The following is a 24,102-nucleotide window of genomic DNA, read 5'->3' as shown; positions in this document are numbered from 1 at the left end:
TGGAGATTATAAAACAGATTATCTTTTGAAGGAGTTCAGATTCTGGAATTGTTGCAAGTGAGTAAAAGATGCTGCTTAAACACAGAATGTGTGGTGCACGTGTGGTTTAATTCAAGCACCACAACTGTTTGGAACCAGGAGAAATTGCTGAAATTTAAAATAAATAAGAAGATATATGTAAGGGTCTTAGTCCCCTGTGTAGGGAACAGAGAGCAGGTGTAATAGTAAAATTTCTGTCTAATCTGCTAGTGCGTATGTAAGAGAAAGTCACCAATATGTCGTTGCTTCCTGTCCTCAGCCTGTTTCATGCAGGTGCCCATGGATATCTTCTCTCTCTGCTGGCACAGTTGCAGTGTCCAGAAAATCACTTGCTGCTCTCGGGAGTCCTTAGAAGGCTGTTTCCTGTATAGATCAGGCTATTAAGGTACGAGGGTTCCTGCTATCCTTCCTTGCTCCCACAACACCAAATCAATGGAAAAGCAATTAGAAGATATTGTGCCACTTTTCAGTCTATTTCTTTTTTTTCCTTTCCTCCCCCAGTCAAGAAATTCCGCACAGGGAAAAATTACATGGGGCTGGCCTTCCAAGCTGTGGTTCAAAAGTGATTTTGTTTTGTAGGTGCAACCTCACAGGTTGAGGAATCCCCACTGTCAGGTCCTGGCTTGGCAGGACATCCTGGAGTGCCCACCAGTCCCTGCTGGTCCCCACAGACAGGCGGAGCACACCACGGGGCACTTCCCTTCTCTTGCTGGCTTTTCCTGGACAAGTTCCCTCTAGAGCTCTCGTTCTCCCTTGCCTTCCATCAGCCCATGGTTTTGGTGATCTCCCGGTGAAGAAATTTTAATATTTGCTTCATCTGCTTCTTTCAGACAGCGGGTCAGTAATGCCGAGCTCCAGCAGAACCAGTTTTCTGCTGTGCAGCTCCAGCTCCAAGCTGTGCTGCCTGTCCGTGGACTTGGGCATCCCCACTCTGTTATGCAGAAGCTGCTGTGCACTGGATGAAAAATCTGGGAGATGGGGCATGTCTGGGGGGTTTGCCTTGATTTGGAATTAGGTTGGTTCATCATCCTGCCTACAGCCCTTCGTGACAAGCTGTGACTCAGATGAACTGCCTGGGAACTTAGGAGGACGACTGGAGGCTCCTTGAGCTGGTACTGCTCTGTAAAGCTGCTCTTTGCTCCAACCATGGCATGGACCAGCAAGACTGGAAAACTTTCTGAAGCTCTGGGTTTGTTGATGATTACCTCTGCACTATTGTAGCTTATCAGAGGACCTGGTCACAGCCTTATCAAAGCTGTCACAGCCCTAGGAGCACAGAGTGGTCTCGGTGTGGTCTCAGGAAGATGGCAGTGTGTATATTTACAATTATGCTAGCATTGGGCTAGAATTCCAGACTTTCTAAATCATCATCTAAATTTAGTAGAAATTGGTGCCTTTAACCCTGCTTGGCTTTCATTTTAGAGATCGTCTGCAACTCTGAGACTTCAGAAAAGGTATAGCTTATGGTGTCCAATTTTAGATGTAAGATTTCATTTATTTTTAAGGCTCAGAAGGAGAAATTCAAAGGTTAGTGGTTGATTGATACATCAGATGTTGCTTGGTTTGTATCACTTTTCTTAGTATCTGCTCTTCATTTTTGCATTTCCCTTTCTCTGCTTCTCCAGGTGTCATCTTGACATGAGTACATTCGAGCTTGGCACTACGGAGCATAGAAAACTTGCTTGTAGAGTTGGAGAAAAGAAGCTGCAGTGTGCTTATGTATCAAAATGCTTTGTAAAAGCTCTTCAAAGAGAGAGAATTAAGTGAAATAATTTTCATAAGCACTCAGTACAGACATGAAAACATCTCTGCACACTGTGCGAGCACAGGTACAAAGCTTATAATGCAGTTAACATTAGTAAAGGTAATGGTTATGTCTAATTAATAGCACGGGAAAAGTGAGAAGATTTTTGCAGTGTTCTGCTCAGAAGTGACACTAATCCAGTAATATCCAAGCAGTAAGCCCCATAATGCTTTTCTGAATAGCCTGGTTAATCCCGAGGGTGTTTGGGCTTTATTGTTGCACATGTAATTTAATGAACTTTTGAAGAGACCTCTAGGCAGCAGCCCAAACTCAGAAGGGCAGAGAGGAAAATGCTGATAGACAGTCCTACTGAACTAGAACACAGTGGCTGTGAAGGAAAAGCTGCTGAATGGGCTGCTGGCTGAAAGAAGTAAAGCAAGTGCTCTTGGACTTGCTAATGGGCTCTTTGTCCAAATTGGAGCCACCTCTTTTCTTTAGGAAGTTACTTGTGTTGGAAATGAGGCCATCGCCAGGCTGGGGGAGAAAGGAAGAGGCAGATGGTGAGTGATCTCCAAGGGGTGTGCTCTGGGTGGACAACACAGCTGTGGAAGAAGTAGGCTGGCTGTGAGGACACTGAACTCCGCGAGAGCTCCTTGCAGTGCTGAAAATCGGGCATTGTGCTGGGGCCACCACGCCTGCGGAGCGGAGCTGAGGGGACCCCAGGGCAGTCGTGGTGCTGAGGCTTCCTGCCTGCCCTGCTCAGGCAGCTCAGTGCCTCCCGCAGCCGCTCTGTATTTCCCAAAAGCACAAAAAAGGATGCCCAGCAGAGCAGCTCTTATCCTGTTCCCAGCCTGGAAGAGAGGAGAAGCCTCTCATGTTCTGTCCAGTGGTCTCCCAGCGCTTCCCCAGCATTTCGTGAGGGGTCACAGGCCTTCCCTGCTGTGCTGCTGTGTCTGCTTTGCGGAAGCAGCGAAGGAGTATAAGCTTTTTTTCCCAGTGATACAAATTGCCTCAGTTGGAGTCAATACAGAAACTACAGTTTGTGACTTCCTTCCTCTGACCTTTAAATCTTGCTTTTCCCTATATTCAAAGAGACGCCTGTGACACCATTTGAGCCTTGGGAAACATGGCAATCGGATGGAGAAGCAATCTCATTTTCCTGGGCTGATTCACAGGCCCCTAATGACAGGTTACGTGTTAATACTTGTTTTCAGCAATTATCATGAGGTTGTGTTTTGACTGGGACCTGATAGCAAGCATGAGTGAGAAGAGCTCCAGGCTAAAGCCTAATAGTGCAGAAGTGGCTGGTTTTGTTTGCCTGTTTGAAAACAGTTCCTGCACAGTTGTAGTCCTTTTCTAAGGTGAATAGATCAGAGGTGATTGCTCTTCCCTTGTTTTTTATTTCTTTTTCAATGCTTTTGATGATGCTTTATATGGCATCGTTTTGTTGCTGCTCCATCATTACGATTATGTATGAAGTACCAGACTCAGATCACAGCCGTATTGTGTAGGATCCATATAAATGTGCAGTAAAGAGCTTCTCACCAAGTGTTATGGGTGTCTAGAGAGACGAGACTGAGAATGGGCAGAGAAGAAAAGGCATGATTCAGTGATGTGCTGCCACTGCACAAAAGCTCGGCTGCAGAGTCTGATGCAGCACACTTCTTCAAATGGGAAGGGACACATTCCTTGTGTATGAGGTTCCAGGCTCAGGAAAGATGAGCTCTTCTCTCTCTTCTAGAGATTAACGCCTTTAAAATAAACTGGCCTTACATGTGACAGAGAGAGGTCACTCACCTACATAGTCAAAGGTCTCGTTCTGACCCTGATGTGGTGAGCAATTTGCGTAGTACTTAAGAAGCACATTCAGAGTCAGCATGAAAGTTCTTGTTGTTTTGAATCTCACTGAAGTTTAAGGATTTGCATCACACCTAGAAGACCTTTCTCCTAGCACCTGGGGGGCAGGTGGGAGGGTAATTGCCCTTAGCAGAGAGAACTGAGTGAGGGGACCAGAGATGCTTTTCTGTGGAAGATCTCATGCAGCCTCTCAATGCTATTACCTACTAAGGCTTTAGCCCTTAGACATGCATGGGTGTGCTTAATTGTCCTTGGTCCACTGAAAGGAGATGTCCTGAAAGGCATCCTTAAGGCAAAAGCTGGAAGGCAACTGAGGGCAACTGAGCATAAGAAAACTGGTCATAAAGAGGAAATCACTTTTGCTCCACACAGGAATTAATCCTGAATTGAAGACAGGATTATTTTCCCTAACTTAGGGCAATTTTTTCTTGATCTGAGTGGTTGTGTCCTGAGACTGCATCTTCTCCCAGCACGTTTTTTTTCCGTCCAAAAGGGAGATGGGATTTTCACAGGATACTTAGTTTCATGTTCTTGTGGACCTTGTGGTCTATAAACCAAAGGTATGGGAAGGAGGCTCTGCCTCCCTCCTGAACTTTCCTTTCTTTTTTACAGTTATGGTACACTCATTTTTTCCTACTTGCTGAACAAGTCCCTGTTTCATCCAGAAAGCGGGAGGCTCCAGCTCCGCTCTGCTCCATCTTCACCTGGCTGCACAAGGTTTCTGCTTTCCTTGCAGGAGTTCCCTTTACACAACACCTTTTTCTCCATCTGACTGCAGTGCAAATACTGCAAACAAGTAGCAAAAACCTGCAGTTCTGCGTCCAGAGACAGGTGAGATGGGTCTATATCCATCTCAGCTTCAAAATCTCTCCTCGCTGCCACTCAAGGTCCATCCAGCTTCAAGGGACCAGTTGTTGCTTCTGTATTCTTCAGTCTAGGAAGTGGGGCAGTTCAGAGCTGGTAAAAGTCCTGTGATGGATTGGCATCCTTTGGCTGGAGAATGCGCCCAGAGTAGCACTTGTCGTCATCTTTGAACTCGAAGGCTAGTTGCATGTAGGTACCAAATTAAAGCCAAATGATGCAAAGTGATGACATTGCTTTTTCCTATTTCTTTACAGCTCCTGTACGACAACCCAAAAGCTCGTCAGGAAGTAGAATATCACTGGCGGGCCTCAGGGTGTCCCCATATTGTCCACATCCTGGATGTTTATGAGAACATACACCACGGAAAGAGATGCCTCCTCATTGTCATGGAATGGTATGGACCAGCAGCAGCCCCCCACCAAGCATTGCTCTTTGAGGGGGTGGAGGGAGTAGGGAGAATATGTTGGCTTACGTAAGAATGAAGAGAGCTTCCTCAGCAGCACAAGTTTAGTTACCACAGCAAACCTTTCGTTGTCTTTATAGAACTCGTAGGTAAATGTATAGCTGCTCCAGTCAACTTGTATAATGGAAGAACGAGGAACCTTAAACACAATATAAATTTTCCTTGTACTCCTTTGCAAATATCCTGAGGAAAGCTGAGCAATTAATACAGTCTTGAAAGATACGTCTCTGCAAATATGATGCACTTTGTCTGTGATTGGACTTCAGATGCAACTCCTATGATCTAACAGGATTGTTTTTGCTACTGTTTTGACTACAACTTTTCCTACTCTCTCCATGATCTGTAACCACAACTAGAGTCTTCACTGGAGATGAATGAATAATCATTATTGGTATCTTTGCTTCCTCCTTTCTTTTTTCTCATCTTCAACCCTTACACAAAACAAGGTTACTGTCAGCCTCCCTGTGCCAGTGTATCTGATTTCCCAACTGTGGGTGTCATGTTCCTTATGTCAGTGTGCATTAAATTGAAAGCATCAAAACTCCTTGGTTTTGTTTTGTTTTCTGCTTATTCCGTATCACAATGGTTTTGTGCATTGATTCAAAGAAGTGTGATGTTCAGGAAGCATTGGCATAGGAGGCGGTCTGTAATCTTTTCTAATCCATTCCTGCCATGGTTCACAGATGCACAGTCAGGTGTTAATTTGGTCTTTCTTGCTCATGTAAGTTGTTTTCTTGTTTTTGTGTGTGTGTTCTTTGTTTCAGCATGGAGGGAGGAGAGCTGTTTAGCAGGATCCAGGAGAGAGGAGATCAAGCTTTCACCGAGAGAGGTGAAAAATCACAAGTTTAAAATTAAAGTTTGACAGATCGCTTCTCCTTTTCTTTGTCCCCTTGCTTAGCTCTCTCTTACAGGAATTTTTCTTTGGTTTCATTTTTTGTAGGTTTGTTTATGCTTTTTAACTCTGTATCCAACTCTGTAGTAAACGATTACTTTTAAAGGTTCCTGTAAATGAGGAGTTAGCTGACTGTGCCAAGTTTAGGCATGATGTGGAAGGTTAGAGGAAAATTCCTTGTGCAAATCTGCTCAGCTTCTTCATTTATGAACCACCACAGCCTCTATTACTCTTGTTCCTGGTCTCCTGCCAGACCACAACATCAGCTCAGCTCCTACTGTGATTTTTCTTCTGGCTGTCCCTCAAGTAATGTCCCTGTGCACAGCTATACTGTGAGGGGATGAATATAATGAGCAAATCACGTTTGATGAAACATTTCTTACTCAAGGGTTTTAAAGTACTACTTGAAAGGAAGTGTTATTAGCCACACGGTAAACAAGCCTGCTCATCTATAATAGGGACTATGTGCATGCTTAAAGACCTGCTATGAGTCAGTGACAGAGCTTGTAATAGAATAGTCTTGCCATTTTTATTGTCATTGCTATTTATTATTTGCAGAGTACCACAGGTGTGCTTGACTGTCGTTCTCCTAGCCCATTCACAACAGAGGAGGTTATTTCTGCTCAAGAGGGAAAACATTAGTGTATGTAACTAGCGTCCTGACAAAATGATTTGAAGAGGAAAAATTTATACCTGAGCTTGTAAATTACTTTGTTTTCTAAGTCTGGCATAGAGGCTGGGCTTTTCTTGATCCTGTGTTTCCTAGCCTCAGATGAATCCTTGAAGTGGTATGAGAATTGTGTAGGAGAATGAACATTTTCAGGTGCTATATTTGTTTCTCCCTAAAACAAAAGATTCCAGGGAGGAAACTGTTTCAATTGTCCTTAGTGATTCTGCTATGCTAAAAACATGCATTAAATACCATTGTATAACATTCTCCATACTTATTCAGAGACCATTTGGGAATGTTAAAATAGAAATACACTTTTATTCATTCTTGAGATAAATGAGCCCTGTTCCACGTGATTCATCATCTCTGCTGGCCCTTCATATATCTGCCACAACTCTCCATTAGGAGCCATGGTTCTTGGCCTGGGCCAGGAAGGAAGAGGTTGTGCAAGGCTTTCTGTGAAGGAGATGAGTGTTTCTGCTTTTCTGATTGTTCTTGCCTAAGATTGCATAATTTCAATCTCAATTCCAGGTTATAGTACAACAATTTCTCTCTTCTACTGCAGCTGAGGTTCTCACCTATGCAGAAAAGAGCAGCAGGTTAAAGTTGCTATTTGTTTCCCCGTTAGTGAAGATATAATACAATGCTCACTTGCTACAATGGGAATGTAACCTCCTCCCTGCTCTGAAACCTCTCCCTGTGTACCTGCATTCGTCCAGATCTCGAGTACTGCTCTTGCAAGGCAGCTCACCACCACCAAGAATTTACCACTGGGGTATATGTTAAATTTTGGAAACACCTTGTTTTATAGCAGGCAGTCTAGGCTTTTTAGAATAGAACTGTTGACTTTGTTTCTTCTGAGCAAAAACTTCTAAAGACAATGAGGAACAAGATGTGACCTGTCCTAAAATTACCATGTTGTTACATTGCTCTGTCTTTACAAAAGCTGTCCCATTACTCCTGAACTAGAAGCTGAAAGTTAAGCTTCTGTCTAAGATAACCAAGGTTATGTACAGGACTACTGGAGATATGTCCTGGCTGGCAGTCCTTTCTCCACAGTCTTGCACGTTGCTTGCATACCTGCTCTGCTCTTGCTGCTTTTCTGGTGAGCAAATTAAAGCACGAATTTATAAGCTCATAAAAAGCAGAAGTCTCAACTGTTCAATTGCTGTGCATGCTCAGGAGGAGGGCTGAGCAGCCAGGGAATTGGGGGGTATGGTTGCCCGCAAAACCAAAACACAGCTGTTAGGGCTAATTTTAGATTTTCTAGTCTTGACGCTAGCCCTGTATTCCAGCGAGCTGTTTGTAAGTCATAAGCATTCCCAAGCATGTCCCTGAGTTACAGTGGGAATGTTAATGTGACCTTTCTCTAAAATTGTATTTATAGAGGCTTCTGAAATAATGAGAGACATCGGAACAGCCATCCAGTATCTTCATTCAATGAACATTGCCCATAGAGACGTCAAGGTGAGGCCTGAAGGTGTGTGGTCAAGGAGAAAAGAGTGTAAAGCAGAAAAATAAACGGATAGTGGTGGTTTAAATAGAACTAGGAGTGCAATCAGATGATCAAAGTGTTCCTATTCCTCTGCCAGTGTGTGAGAAGGGATTTGTGCACAGCTAGCTCACATCTAGTCCAAGGTCAAAATATTCATGTGTGCTAATGCCTCCCAGTTGTGTAGAGAATGCAGAAGAATCAAGGTGATAGTCAGATGGCTAACTGAATGGGTACTACCAACTTGGAATCCAGTTAATTAACAAGAAAATAACACTGCCTGAAGTAAACTTACAGTAGGTATTATACCTCTACCTACAGTCTTTATCAGTTACTACTTGTTTTCAGAACCATACTTGCCTTAAAAAAAAAAAAAAAAAAAAAAAGGGGTTGGGGGGTGCTTCAGAAACAAGAGAAACTGCAAATATGGGAGGAATAATACAATTCCTTGTATCCAGCCCATGCTAATAGTGTTTGTAAGTATTCGGAAAAATAGGAAGTTCTCAGTTATTGCCATGTGGAACAGTGTGTTTTACTCACTAAAGCCTGTACCCAAATCTTGTAGAGTTTTGACGGGGTTTGTAGTATTGTATTTTGTTTGTATTCTGTAAAGCACAGAGCATAAGCAAAGACAAGATAGCTGCACCAAGGACTTCCTAGCACAGCAATAGGGCAGTGTGAGATGCAGTGTGCTAAAGAGCAGGCCACATAGTGATGCGCTGAGGCACCTGCTTGATTCCACAATTTTGAGTGTATGAAGTTTCTGTGGATGCTTCTGTGTATTTAGCTGGAGGGAGAACTGACACTGGTTGGTGTCACTGAGGGGTATGTTTGGGGGCTGGGGATGGTCCTGAGGTAGGAACTGGAGAATGGCTTAACAGCTGAGAGACAAAACAAATCTGTTCGCTTTTGTGGAGCTATGTGCCATTGCCTATAAACAGCACAGAAAATGAATTGCTTAGCCCCAAGTGCTCCCTACAAACTATGCTCAGCAAACTAACTTAAAAATGGTACAAATTATTCAATAGGTACTCGATTCTATTTTCTTTCAATCCTTTCCTTCTTCTAGATGTCCCTAAATACTAGCATCAAATAGTGCATAGATTCCTTATGACTGAGAAACTGGAAAACAAGTCCAATCACTTGCAGATTCTGGGAATGTCCTGTTGCCCATGCTGTGCACAAGAACTTGTACCTTCTCTGTGCAAATTCTGTTTCTGAAGAGCCTTTGTGAAGGAATGTGGTGCAATGTGACACCCATCTACAAGAAGGGCGGAAGGTAGACCCAGGAAACTACAGGCCTGTTAGTTTGACCTCAGTGCCAGGGAAGCTCATGGAGCAGATTATCTTGAGTGTCAGCACGCGGCACTTGCAGGGCAACCAGGCGATCAGGCCCAGTCAGCATGGGTTTATGAAAGGCAGGTCCTGCTTGACAAACCTGATCTCCTATGACAAAGTGATGCTCTTAGTGAATGAGGGAAAGGCTGTGGATGTGGTCTACAGCCTTGACTTCAGTAAGGCTATTGACAGCGTTTCCCACAGCATTCTCCTCAAGAAACTGGCTGCTCTTGGCTTGGACTGGCATATGCTTCGTTGGGTTAGAAACTGGCTGGGTAGCTGGGCCCAAAGAGTCGTGGTGAATGGAGTTAAATCCAGTTGGAGGCCAGTTACTAGTGGAGTCCCCCAGGTCTCAGTACTAAGGCCAGTTTTCTTTAATATCTTTATCGATGATCTGGATGAGGGGATAGAGTGCACCCGCAGTAAGTTTGCAGATGACACCAAGTTAGATGCATGTGTCGATCTGCTCGAAGGTAGGAAGGCTCTGCAGGAGGATCTGAATAGGCTGGACCGATGGGCTGAGGCCAACTGTATGAAGTTCAACAAGGCCAAGTGCCGGGTCCTGCACCTGGGGCGCAACAACCCCGAGCAGCGCTACAGGCTGGGAGATGAGTGGTTAGAAAGCTGCCTGGCAGAGAAGGACCTGGGAGTATTGGTTGATAGCCTGCTGAATATGAGCCAGCAGTGTGCTCAGGTGGACAAGAAGGCCAACAGCATCCTGGCTTGCGTAAGAAACAGTGTGGCCAGCAGGGCTAGGGAAGTGATTGTCCCCCTGTACTCGGCTCTGGTGAGGCTGCACCTTGATTACTGTGTTCAGTTTTGGGCCCCTCGCTACAAGAAGGACATGGAGGTGCTCGAGAGAGTCCGGAGAAGGGCGACGAAGCTGGTGAGGGGTCTGGAGAACAAGTCTTACGAGGAGCGGCTGAGGGAGCTGGGGTTGTTCCGCCTGGAGAAGAGGAGGCTCAGGGGCGACCTTATGACTCTCTACAGGTACCTTAAAGGAGGCTGTAGCGAGGTGGGGGTTGGTCTATTCTCCCACGTGCCTGGTGACAGGACAAGGGGGAATGGGCTAAAGTTGTGCCAGGGGAGGTTTAGGTTGGATATTAGGAAGAACTTCTTTACTGAAAGGGTTGTTAGGCATTGGAATGGACTGCCCAGGGAAGTGGCTGAGTCACCATCCCTGGAGATCTTTAAAAGACATTTAGAGCTTAGTGATATGGTTTAGTGGAGGACTTGTTAGTATTAGGTCAGAGGTTGGACTCGGTGGTCTTGGAGGTCTCTGTCAACCTAGATGATTCTGTGATTCTGTAAAGACTGGAATTAACTCAGGTTTCAGGAGGCAGAGGAAGGGGGGGATCAGGGTAAGACTGTGTCAGTTTTGATGGAGTGGTGTCAGTTGCTCATAGAGAGTTTGATGACTTTTCTTGTCCACTTCAGCTACCTGAAGGCTTTACAGAGTACCATCAGGTCAAATGGTGCTGGTCAGATGGAACAATCCTAGTAAGTACAGTGAACTAGAGAGAGGTTTAGGAACCCAGACTTGATGCCCATTGGATCTGATGGAGTCTTGCCGTGTACTCTCACAAATACCATGCAGAGAAGGATGTTGATCCCTAGTCTGAGTAAAGATGCTTGCCCGTTGGGAGGGAACTTTCTGTGTGGTGTGATGGACCATGAGAGAGGACTGAGATGCTGGTGGTGATCCAGGCAAGCGGGAATGGTTTGACAGTACATCTTGTTAAAGACTTCTCTTCATTGCTCTGCTTATCCTTTCTCCCGGTGGTCTTTCAGCCTGAAAACTTGCTTTACACATCTAAAGAGAAGGATACTGTACTCAAACTCACTGACTTCGGCTTTGCCAAAGAAACCACTGTACAAAATGCGCTGCAGACCCCTTGTTACACTCCTTACTATGTGGGTGAGTTATCCAAGATGCATTTCTTCTGTGTTTCTTATCCCTCCCGTTATAGTGAGTCCGTGGGCTGTAGGAATGGATGGCAAATCCTCTCTTGTGGATGCAATGCAAAGAGGGAGCCTGCAGAATTTAAAATGAGATCTACCCCAACCCAAAACCTAGTCTGATTCCAGTCCAGTCCTCCTGCTTTCTTCCGTGGTTGCAGAGGAAACAGCCTTAACAGAGAATGCCAATGAGGATCGAGGAGAGAGAACATGTTGCTTCTGATTACACCAAAGTAAACCTGATGTTTCCTCTGGATGATGCAATAAAAGCCACAATTTGAACTCAGCTTCATAATTATTTGGGTGTTTCCTTGCAAAACTTCTCATACCTTAACTAATGCAATAAAAAAACAAGGAGAGTATTTTCTCAGCTGCAAGGCTTCTTAAAGATGGCAAATGGAGGAATTAATAATAAAAGACCAAAGTGACTTAATCACAGCTGAATTTTTGCCTGCATTTTGTCCAGTGACAGAGCACTGTGTAATGAATGCCACATTAGACTGTCCTCTGTGCACTCATTTTAAAGTGTGTCCTTTTCAGTCTTTGAGTTAATAGTCATTCACCATATGGTATGACCAAGGCAGTCTGTGCTTGGAATTTCTTTGGAGGAAAAAGGGCTTAATTTTCTTTCCACTTGGTCCATGTAGGTGTTACATTATTTTTTTTGTGATGAAAGGTACTGTTACTCATTTGTTAGCAGAAACCTATGATAGCAATATTTTTTCCTGATGCTTTCTTCTCTGTTTTCTTAAACTGGAATTAGTGATAAAATATTAAAGAATTTTCGCATATATGTTTTTCTGCCTTTATATTTGTACATAAACAGGCTGACATTTCCCTTCTCAACACCTTTTTCCTTAAACCAGCGAGATTGCTCGTTTGTTTATAGAGTCATTTTCCTTACAAAATCAAGCTCCCTGCCAGATCACATGTCCCAGTGAATATCCCCTCTAAATGTATCTCTGTAAAATTTTGTTACTTAATGAAAAATACAGTGCTCTGGAGGCCAAAGAAAAATACAGTGCTCTGTAGTTAGGAAAGCCAAAGACACTCCACCTAGGTACTGTTCAAAATTTTATCACAGCTCAAGTAGGTCCTTTCTGTTCTGCTTTCTAGAACATATGTTGAGGCATCTTTTAGTGCTGTGTCTCCCTGTACACATTTAGCTATAGCTCCTTTTGCTTTTTTGCAATCTTAGTACTCTCTTGAGCAGAGAGACACTAAGGTGAAGAGTATAGGGCATTTTGCCAGCTCCATTCCTCCTCTTTAAAGCTACAGAGAATATACCACACAGAAAATACCTACACAGTTCCTGCAGTGAGTTGTGGTGTATTTTTTTTGTTTTGCTTTGTTAATGCTTCCCATATTTGTTATTGAAGTGTGCTGCTACTTATAAGGTGATGAAAATGAGAGGAAATATCTGTTTCTCTGTTAATTTCTGTTTTTTCTTTCTTCTTCAGCTCCAGAAGTCCTTGGTCCTGAGAAGTATGACAAATCATGTGACATGTGGTCTCTGGGTGTCATCACGTATATTCTGTAAGTATTTGGAAAGAGTCCAGATCAACAGAAAAAGGACAAATTTATTAAATCTGCACTTAAAAGTAATTAATCATTAGGATCATGCAACCTTCAGAAGCATATAAGCTTTCATGGGACTTCTTAAGAGATGAAAGGCTTTTTCTAGTTGTAAGACTTATTTTGTCCATTCTTACAGCCTGTGTGGCTTCCCTCCATTCTACTCAAACACTGGACAAGCTATTTCTCCAGGGATGAAGAGAAGAATTCGGATGGGGCAATATGGGTTTCCCAATCCAGAATGGGCTGAAGTATCAGAAGAAGGTACCAATGCTCAGTGCTTCTGATGAATATGTGCATGGTGTTGTACAGTGAAGGAGTGTTTACATAAGACTATTTCTAAAAACCTGATTTGATGTTTATTTCTATTTTTTACATTATTTTTTTTATTGTAAGGTGATACAGAGAAGGAATGGGAACTCAGATACTAGCCAGCAACCTAAGTGCTATAGAAAGTAAATGATTACTGAAAACTTTCTTTCAAATTCCAGCAAGTGCTAGTGAAAGCCCGGATTAAACCCTCAAGAAACAAAAGCATTTAATCATGAGAAAGGAGACTGCAATGCAAGCTTAGTTGGAAGAAAGGCAAACTCTTTTAAGAACTCATTCAGTCTTTGCCCTGCTTGGTGATACAGCCAGTAAGGGTGGCAACTTTTCATGCTAGCTTTTTTGTGATAAGGAAACTTGCCAGCCACCACTTAAATCAAGGTCAACAATTTGTTCTGTATAAGTCATTGACCAAAAGCTGCTGCTGCTCAGCTGTGACCTGGATGGGCTCAAACCAGTGTCCTGAAAGTGGATGGTTTTGATTCCCTATTATTTTGACAGTCTCATAACCCATAAGTCTCATCTGCACATCATCTTAGAGAGAAGGGTCAGCAATCTGTGAGCACATCTTCTTTCTAACAAGCCCTTTATGTTGCTACTTTTAACATCCTGTTACGGTCTGCTGCTAAAGCAGTAACAAATTATCCTTGGATAACACTGTAATCTGTGGTAGTGTAACCCCTCATTGGATCCCATGGCTGTGTATACAGCACGATCTACTTCACATTAGTAAGAAAGATGTTTTAGTTACGCGTGTCTGGCTTAATAATGTGTCAGTCTTTAGACTTGTTTGTATTTTACAGCAGTTATTAGAATCCTAGGGGAGCTTGATCAGAGAACGTTCACTTTGAAAATGTGTAGGGTTTCCATATGCTTGCCTGAGTGAAGATAGATGCCCTCTACCTTTGAACCTACTAAGGTTAGCTAGCTTATGGGCATTCTTTTAGGCTGATCAGACAGTGTCAGCAATCTGCCTCTTTTTGCCCTCCTACTCCTCCCTACTGTTCTGTCATGGTTTCCCTTTTCTGATCATTTCTTCATTGCATCATCTATGGAGACTACCTCTGAATTTCCCACTAGCTTCCTGTAATCATCTAATCATCTTAATGGACTCTGTTCATGGTTTCCTCTTTTTTTTTTTCTTTTTTTTTTCTTTTTTTATTTGTTTGTTTACCTCGTAGATTTTAGACTCCAGGTAATCTTTACTGTACACCTCCTTTGTGGCCTCCATCAAACTGAAGTCTCAACTTGTATCCGTTACAGCTCCTTAGAAACATTTAGTCATCTGTCATTCAGTGTTGCTAAAAGAACTTACTCAAAATTTTTCTATGTTTTCCTTAGGAAGTTATGTTTAAGTCTTTCTGAATAATGTCCCTTGGGTGTGGTGTTTCCTGTCCGTTCACATTACTGAAACTCACGTTCAAATTCTGATCATCTCTCATCTCAGTTACTTAGTACTTCTCACTTTGGTCAATACCATGTTCACAGAAAGCTGCTGCAAAGCCTGTTTATGTAATTCATTTCTTTGACTTTTTTGTCCTTTTAGTGGCCTCTCAGTTGTCAGAATTTATTGCCTTTGTTTTCATGACCTGTACTAGGTTTTGTTTTCTATCACTCCTCAAAGCAACAACTCATGCATTCATTCAGCTAGGCTTGTTGCCATCTTTTAGACAGGTAGCTTTCTGCTCCTGTGTTTCCCTTTTTCTCAATTTCTTGCTCTCAGAACAGTTGGGTTTGTGAAGTAGAGAGCATAGTAGATTGGAGTAGAATCTCCAATCATTTATCTTTCCCTCTTGCCTTTTTTGTTTTGGATGTTTTCATGTTCTGCCTCTTCAAGCATAATAACCTCCCACACTATACATGGCTTCTTAACTTGGGAGCAGCAATAGTTAAGTGTTTTGAGTTCCGCAAAATTATCTTTCTTCATTCAGCAAGTCTTCGTGTTCTCAAGGATTTGGGGGAGCACAGTAATAGATTACAACACACTATGTTGGTCCTGTTTTTCAGCCAAACAACTGATTCGCCACTTACTGAAGACTGACCCAACAGAGAGGATGACAGTTTCTCAGTTTATGAATCACCCTTGGATTAACGTGAGTTTCATATAGCTTTTTACAAGGGAGCAAGATGAATTCCTGCATGCAGAACTTACTGTGTAGCTCCACGTAGTACATCAAGAGAAAGATGATGATTACAACTAATAACTTAATTAACCTACTGTGCCCTTCACAGAGAGGCATTTGCCTGTAGAACCACAATTTTTCTTGGTGTTACCAGAGGACAAGCAAAGAGAGACACCCACAGTAGCATCCTTTTAAGCAGAATATAGCTGTATCTTCTGAAAGCAGGCAGTTGCTGTTGTCTGAAGCACATGCATGTGTTACTCCATTTAAAATATATAAAAATAAACTGTACTTACCTCATCAGTGCAGGATTTAAAGAGAGCTATTATTAGTGGTCTTAGGCACCATTGTACATAGCTGTGTTAGGGTGAACACAGTCCTATGCTTAGTGGGAATTCTCATGCTTGGCAGAGTTTGGAAGCGCCTGGGGGAGGAGCAAGGGTTTCGGCTTAGTGCCCTGTAAGAGATTACCAGATAAGGTGGTACACAGAGCTATTAACAGTCCCAGTTCAGGTTTCATTCTGCATCTTGGCTGAGTTTACTTTTCCTTCTAAATAAATAAACAAATAAATAAAGTGGGGGTTGGAGGGTGAGGACCAGTTCGTAATGCAATATTTCAAAGAAGAGACAAGAATCCTATGTGTTACCAGGCTGAGTTTCAGAATATCATCTCTGCTCTAGGTTTCACTCAAAATAATAGCTTATACTTCACACATTTGTGCCTGAAAAGAGGACCTGTGTTGTTTCTTACTGCCCAAAACATCATTGGCCAGGAACAAAATCGCTTGTACTGTAGAATGCTCTATTCTCCCATAATGCTTTCTCTGTGCTTTTTTCTATGCTGTTTCTCAGAAGAAGGGGCAGAAACAGAGGCATGACTAATAGTCAGCATTTCTATAATGCCTGCTTGAAGATCTGAAAGCCCCTAGAATCATACGGTAACATAGCTTTATAACATCCTGATGAAGGAGTTAGATGTCTTCATTTAGAGTTGTGGAAGCTGAGAAATTAAGGTTACTAAGAGTCTGTAAAACTGGAACAGAACCTAGGCAATGTTCCTAAGTGTTTTTTTTTAACTGAATAAAAATGTAATCACTGTTCAGAGTAAATACCTCCAGCTTAAGTGTTTGAAGACCAAAGAAAAGGAGGTGTTCCAGAAGTCAGCAGGCAATGAATTTCACAGAACGAGTGCCTAATATCTAAGGAAGCTACCACCTACAGCAACACATGTTACTTGAAATATTCATATAACCAATTAATGAGGTGGAGATTAAAGACAAGGTCTATAGACTGCTGCACCTAAGAGCTGTGGTAGAATACCATTCCTGGAAGAATGCGCTATGAGCAGCGGATTAGCATTTTTTCTGCTGAACCTATTGTTCCCATGAGGCAGAGGGACAGAGAGGGAAAGACCAATACAGCTTATGTCTGTGTTCTTCCTTTTCTTTTGCTATAACCCTAAGTAGGAACATGAGTAGGGAGATGCCTCTCACAAGAAGCAGAGGAGAGTCTTTGTGTTTCTCTCTTTTTTTTTCCTTTTATTTGAGGCCTGTACAAAATATGTGTCCTTTATTGTTTATAATACTGTAGCTTACGCAACAAGTGTCAGTTCAGGTGAAGAACATAATCCTCTAGTTAGCTTGTAGCTACCGTTTATTCAATAAGAAGTAGCTGACAGCAGCTAGTAGGGTACCTTCAGCACCTGCTCAGGGACACCACAAAAGCTAGTCTGCTACCTTTCCATTTCCCTCTTCCCACCTGTACCTGATAAAGCTGGGGTACTTTTCCAGAGGAGGCAGGAGTCATGAGTTCTGCTTCCCATTCTGTAACTGTTGCAGAACTTGGTACAGTGGTGCTGTTAGCTTAGTGAAGTATAAGCACTGCTTCCAAAGTACTGTTTGTTACAGTGACATATACAGGGATCTCCTTAGACTCTGCTGGCACGCAGCTACCTCCAGTATAGGATGCCACAGCAGTAGACAACAAGTTTGGATAGAAAACATAAGGAATATAGACTTTCGGAATGAAATTATGGTTTGGCTTATGGACTGGCAAGAAATACATTTCTTGCTGAATTTAGCTAGGGAACTGTGCTTTAGAAATTGTACCTTATTCTAATTTAAAATATCTACCAATCTTTCATGTCAGGTGAACATAGATCTCAATTTTATGTCGAAGAGCGTCCTGAGCAATGCACTCCCGTTTTCTGAACTGTGCCAGAATACTGAATCAGTCTTTACTCTGAAAAATAGTACACTTTCTTCTTCTGGGCACATTTATGATCTGATGAACTGGTAATCTCAGTTAACATATTTCCAAGAAAATTTATCCTACTGCAAATTCCTAGAAGAAAAAGGTCAAAATAACCACTTTGAAACAATGATTAACGAACAGTGAAATGACAATTGTTAAAAATCTAAAGCGTGCATAAAAAAAATTATCCAACCCAGGGTTATTGGTTGGACTGGAAGGGAGCAGAATGAAGTAAATTCAGCATTGATTTCTCTCTCCTTTTGTTCTTTAAAGATACTGTTGTATGGAGACTGTATTCCTTCTCTACCTCACACAGGACAGCTTTTATGTACTGGCTTATGGAGTGATAGGAAGCATGAATAATGGGGGCCAATGAAGGGTGATAGATAAAGCTTTATGCCCTCCATACACATAGAAGAGCAAACAGTCACTTTTCAAAGTTGATTTTTCAGAACACTACTTTTGGTATTTTTCCCTTTTCTCAGAGATCAATGGCAGTGCCACCAACTCCTCTCCATACTGCACGGGTCCTGCAAGAGGATAAAGACCACTGGGATGAAGTTAAAGTGAGTCAACTGTAGTTCAGATTTCTTGAAGTCAATCATAAGAGATTAGATGGGCTCTTTTCTTTGTGGATGCTTATGTCCATGGAGATTATGGCAGTTTTGAAAACAACCATGTTAAGCAAGGGAAGCTTAAACAGTCCTGGTTAAAACAGTAGTATATATGATAACTGTTTAAAAAAGAACGCTATATGAGCTTCATCTGACAGCCTTACAGCTGTACAAAGTATCAACAAACAAAATGTTTATGATCAAAGGTATTGATGATGCTACCTGCTGAGCCTCTGTATGTAGCACAGAGGAGAACGGACAGTGTTGAGGAGAGGGAGTGTTGAGGGAGAGGGAGGTGAGCTGCATTCTGTTTTTCTACTCTGTTCTTGTATTATAAAACAACATTAAATAACCTTAGCCTTGTCTTGTGACAGTTTTAGTATGGAGGAAGAAAAAAAAGAAAAAATGTATCTGTCTTTCCCTTAATCTAACCAAGTGCCTCACCTACTCTTTGTATTGATGACAGTTGAATGCTTCCTGTAAAGTGAAACTATAGGGCAGACTAAAAGTTGATTGCAAGCCTTAACTGTTTCCTCCTGGCCTTTATCAGGTTGGCATATTTTTTCACAATTAAATCTGAACTTTCTGCACTTACAATCCTTGGCATTTTGATAATTGCAACATTCCTTTAAGGTATTCTACTGATCACTCATTTTATTTAAATTACCAATGTGCAGTCTCAGCTGTTAAACTGTGTTAAGATAAAACTTCACAGGACCTAGGCAACATGCACCTTCCAAGTCAAAGGAATCAAATGTCTATTTTCACTTAGCCTTCTTCATTTTCATGTTTCTGAGAACTTCTTATGCTTGTGCTTTGTACAGGTCCCAGCGGTATTCCCTTGGACCACTAGCATTCCCATAATATTTAATCTTTTTTCCTTTCCTGAACTAAATGCATAGGCATTCATTGACCTAAGCAGATGTTCGCTCACAGCCTTATTAAAAAGTTTAAGATTTGTCTGAACTTAAATGCTAATTCAAATTAAGGAAGTATGTGAATTTGAAGTGCACGCTTTTAAATAACTTTGTGTGGACTCTTTATTCTACTTCCTGCTAACCTAGTTTGGTAACAGAGCAAGGAAAACAGCGCTCTCACTCTGTTACAACAAGCCCAGATTTAGCAGCTGGTGAAGGCCTAGAACCAGACAGTAAGAAATGCTGGGCACAAGGACATGGTGGAAATTGGGCCAGAGGAGTGTGGTCCTGTGTTGTCCACATGTGAAACGCTGTGAATAGTTCCTCCTGAATGAATCCCTGAGTAGAACGAAGCCTTTAGTCATAGTCCACTGCAGCAGAAAGGGCTCAACTATTCCTGGCTGTAGCATAGCAGAGGGTTCCTTTCTGTACATTAATCACCTGGCACTAGTGGGGGACGGCTGCGCTCTCTCTGCCTTGGGGTGTTCAATAAATTAATTGCTTGGTTTCCAGGAGGAGATGACCAGCGCTTTGGCTACCATGAGAGTGGACTATGATCAGGTGAAAATTAAAGACTTGAAAACATCCAACAACCGCCTTCTGAACAAACGCCGTAAGAAGCAGAAGCAGGCAAGCACCTCTTCTGCAGCCCCAGGGTGCAATAATCAATGAGAAGAGAAGCCAAGGACCTGGGGGTGGAGGGTAAAAGTGTTAAAAGGAACAATTTAAAATGAGTACAATCAACTCAGTTGACTGAGTACCATGAATGCACATAGACTGCAAAGAAGGTATCCTGCAAAGAGGGAGCAGAGGGAAAGATTGCATTTTTGTAACTTGAATCAGGGCTTTGCTTTTAAAGGCTAATTTATGACATGATTCAGTTGCATATCACTAGGGAAGGTGTAGCAATACCAGAAATGTTATCGGGTTTTGTTTTGGCTTTAAGTGTGTTGGAGGAGTGGAGAGAACAGGAAACAGTCACAGTATACATACTACCGCACTGAGGCTTTGATAGCCATGTAGAAGAGTGACTTCTGCTACCATTTTAAGCTAGGGAATATAAAAATGTCAAGTGTTCTGCTTGGAGTGTTTTAGGAGTTCAAACGTGAGTACTGAAAAAGGAGACAAATGTCACTGCTCTTTATATGAGTAGCGCAGGTACAGGTCTACTTTGGATGCATGTGGCCAGTGTTTCCATCCTAGAATAGGTAAGAATAGTCAGTGTTTCCAAACTTACCTCCTGTGGTTACAGAATGTCACCTAAGCAGTAAGCAGTTATTCCTGTTTTAGGAAAAAACATCCATACATTTCCATTTTCACAAAGTCCTTCATGTAGTCCTATGTGAAGATTTGGCTTTGTCATGGTTTCTCATTCAAAAACATGTTCGTTTTATAAACATAACCATTATGTTATGTCTATGCCACTGTCAGATTCCGCTCTTGTAATGTTCTTAATTTAAACAGTACTTCATGCAAAGAGTTTTAATTAGGATTTAATTAGTCAAAAGTATCCTGCAGAGAATATTGCTGCTTCTCTTGGATCTACAACATCTAGGTTGTACAACTGGACATGCAGTTATATATGAGAGACTGCTCTAGAAGAGAGATTTCTGAAATTATGAAGAAACGGCAAGTGCGTGTTTTCTGTGGACTCCACTGTCTGCCAGCATCCCTTCTGGTAATTACCTCAAGATCCTGTGCCTGAGACATGCTGATCATATCAGATTTTGGGGTGTTGGGGTTGGTTTGTTTCTTGGGAGCAAGGAGGGAAAGGTTGCAACTTTATCTGTGGTGTTTTGACAGTGTTTCTGGATCCAAAGATTTCCACCACCTAAGGGAAACTACCTATAAGGATATCCACTTTTTTTTTCCCTATTCTAATTCTTGTTTTATGGTATTTTAGCCTTGGTTTGCTAATTTGTTTTACTTTGTAATCAAAGTATTTTCTCCCACTGTATTATATATATATATATATATATATATTTTAAGTTGAGGTAAAGCAAATGTTTGTGAAAGTATTAACAAAGTTTAGAATGAAAATTATGTGCTTCCAGTGACACAAGCAAAAACTACTTTGTGGTAGGCATACACAGTGCTGTTGTGTTAATAAACTAAGAAGCAGCTTAAAAGACGAGGGAAAACAAGGCTCCAGAGAGGATCTGAAACTTCAGATCTGACTTCCACATAAATCTTGTTACCTCCAACAAATACATGGTCGAGGATTCAGGCCTTTTCTGGAGAGCCCTGTTCCCATCTTCAAAGCATTGGATGAGTACTCTATTCTTTGTTAACTGGTCCTAGGGTTTTATAAACTGATTTTAATAAACCATGTTCCAACATTCCTTCCTCTTGTCAACCCTGATTTTTGTTGATGTTGCAGAGTTCACATTGCATTGCGAGGTTTGTCTGTGTTTAAGGTGACGGGAAAGGGGAGAAGGAAAATGTTCAATGATGCCTACTTTCAAAGGCTACTTAACTTTAAGCATGTTTTTTTAATTATTCCAAGGGTTTTTCTAAATTTTAATCTCTGCAAAGATGTATTTTAAAATTATTTGATGTTTATCTAGGTATCTTCATGATTATAGCATGTCCTGTATATATTTTTTTTATCATATTACTCCTAAGAGTTAGGCAAATATTATTCAACTCCTGTGAATGATAATGCAACAGAGAGCTGTGATGTGCCCAGAGTTCAACAGCAGAGTTTAGAGTCAGATCCAAATCTCTGACCCTTTATCCAAATTTTAGAGGGTGCTACGTCTGCCTCGTCTGCATGTCTGCCTCACCATCTCTGTGCCCCATCAGGGTGATACTGGTGCCTTCTATTCCGGTTAGTAGGGCAATCTTTGTAAAATGCAGTCAGGTTCCGGCTGCCTTGGGCAGAGTGGTATTGAAGTTGTTGTAACCCAAGTTTTCTTTCCCATTTTGCCCAAAGCTTGAGCTCTCTGCTTCCTGCCGGTGCCTTCTTGCTTATCTACAGCTTGAAGACATATGTCTGTTCCTGAACAGTTTTCCATGGGGGACTGTAAAGCACATTAGGGCCTGATTAGTCCCTGTGGGATTCCAAACTTTATCACACCACAGTTCAGAAGCTGGAGTGAGGGACTGATGGACTTGGGCGCAGCACCTTCAGCTGTCACTCCCTGTACAGTAGGACTCTACCGTCTCATTAAATTGGGACTAATAGTTCTTGCATTCTGCCCTGCAGTGACAACATCCAGGAGTACTGTAAAGCTCAGGGGAACCTGAGGAGGGCCTTAAAATGCTGACCATGAAAGTGTATGCAAGTAGCGTACTGCATTTGGGCTTGCTTTGCAGAAGAAACTTCTTGGGAGCCAGGAGGCAGCTGACATGCGACATGTGGAGCCCTCACTGCTGTCCGACAGCAAAACCCGCTGGTGGCACAGCTGCCTTCTGTAAAGCTCCCATCGTGCTTTAACCATGTCCTAGTCGACAGAACTTGGCGACAACGTGCCAGGGACCCGCTCTGGCCGAGAACACACGAGCGCGACCCAGGCACGCTGAGGAGCGGGCCCGGCTCTGCGGCGCCACCTGCTGCCCCCGGCCTGCCCCCGGCCTACCCCGCAGCACGGCCCCGGGCCTCCCCCGGAGCCCCCCGACAACGGCGGCGGGATGCCGGGCTCTGGGGCACCGGAGAGCTCCTGGCAGGCGTGCCGTGATCCTGTGAGGAGATTCCCCTTTCTGGCTGCGGCTCTGCTCTGAGGAGCCCGTCTTCTAGCTGCGTTCACACACTGTGTTCACACACAAGAGCTCTGGTGTGCTCGTGGTGGTATTTGGGGCTTGTCTCTTCCCCCAGCCATGTAGTATAATAGTCTCTTTAGAGCGTCCTGCTTGGGGTCCGAATTTATAGCCTGTTTTTAGAAAGGCCAGGCTATTATAAAACTGATTATTCATTTGCATATTCATCAGCCATATAGAGGAGGTAAAGAGCTGGGAAGGGAGAGAAATGAATGGTCAATAGAGCGGGCTTCAAGGAAAACGCGGATTAAAAGGTCTATTTATTTTTTTACAGCAGAAGCTGAAAAAGGGACGTGCACAGATTCCCCACCCCCAATCCTTTTCATAGTAATTGCTTACGGGCCGCTGCCTCCTGTACTTCCGCGCACTGCACTCCTCTCACACACACGTCTTCTCGCTCCCTCACAAGCATGCTTTCTCTGATGTGTGCACAAGTGCATACGAGAGCATGGATAAAATTCCTTTTTTTTTTTTTCTTCCATTTCTTTTACTACACACTTTCTAACCTTTTTGGCCACATGTGCCATATGATGAACCTTTTTTGACATGGTACAATTAAAAGCAAACATTAATGGTAAGCTCTTGGCCTACTTTTATGTTTTCTATTTGCCCAAGCCCAGCATGTTGTACTGGGATTGCTTTTCTCTCTTAACACTTCATTGCCTAGAGTCTAGAGGCCCAATTATGTAACCGCTTCTGACTTGTCTGACAGGAGGGATAATGAGAATGCTACGTACCCAGTTTGATCTAATTTCCTGTCCTCTTTTCAATTCAGACTTTGTTTGGTCCATGTTTAGACAAAAGAGCTTTTGAGAAAAAGGAAGATTTAGTGAGGAGGAGAGAACTGAGGCTTTTAAATATTTAAATGTAATCATAAGTACACATAAAACTTTAAACCTGTGTTTAAGGGCTGTTAAGTGATGTCCGGCTGCTTTGATGTATTTGCGTGCTCAGCCAGAGGTTGAACCCAGTCATGGGATGTTTTCTGTACTTAATGGAGGAAAACTTGTCCTTGAGGACAGACCCTCACACCCCAGCTCATTCACCAGCACCCTTTCATGCTCACTAACAAACCACAGGGAAAAAGAAAGTGCAGGTGGACAGGGAATTAATGTATATGTGGGGGAAGTCATTTCTTCCAGAAGTACATGTTTTGAGGTGAGCTTCTGTGTGTGTGTGAAAATATCAGGATTCTCTTTTTTTTTTTTCTAGGTTC

General features: G+C 42.5%; 1 protein-coding gene across 2 annotated transcripts in view; it reads left to right on the top strand.

Annotated features, from left to right (window-relative positions):
* The window catches only part of MAPKAPK3 (MAPK activated protein kinase 3), a 92,312-nt gene extending 71,491 nt beyond the window's left edge, over window positions 1-20,821 (top strand). Inside the window, exons 2-11 of one of the 2 annotated variants that reach the window (XM_050712670.1) lie at window positions 1,665-1,868; window positions 4,759-4,898; window positions 5,732-5,796; window positions 7,917-7,996; window positions 11,151-11,277; window positions 12,779-12,854; window positions 13,033-13,157; window positions 15,228-15,313; window positions 18,082-18,162; window positions 19,641-20,821. In XM_050712670.1, the coding sequence (XP_050568627.1) occupies window positions 1,836-1,868; window positions 4,759-4,898; window positions 5,732-5,796; window positions 7,917-7,996; window positions 11,151-11,277; window positions 12,779-12,854; window positions 13,033-13,157; window positions 15,228-15,313; window positions 18,082-18,162; window positions 19,641-19,799 (972 nt within the window). In that variant the 5' untranslated portion in view covers window positions 1,665-1,835 and the 3' untranslated portion in view covers window positions 19,800-20,821. The remainder of the gene's footprint in view (window positions 1-1,664; window positions 1,869-4,758; window positions 4,899-5,731; window positions 5,797-7,916; window positions 7,997-11,150; window positions 11,278-12,778; window positions 12,855-13,032; window positions 13,158-15,227; window positions 15,314-18,081; window positions 18,163-19,640) is intronic. The other variant, XM_035547064.2, reaches the window with a different exon arrangement.
* The last annotated feature ends 3,281 nt before the right edge of the window (window positions 20,822-24,102 follow it).

This window comes from Cygnus atratus, chromosome 10 (assembly GCF_013377495.2).
Source record: "Cygnus atratus isolate AKBS03 ecotype Queensland, Australia chromosome 10, CAtr_DNAZoo_HiC_assembly, whole genome shotgun sequence".
NCBI classification, from domain to species: Eukaryota; Metazoa; Chordata; class Aves; order Anseriformes; family Anatidae; genus Cygnus; species Cygnus atratus.
Note: the sequence above shows the minus strand (reverse complement) of the source record. Positions and strands in the feature narration are given on the sequence as shown.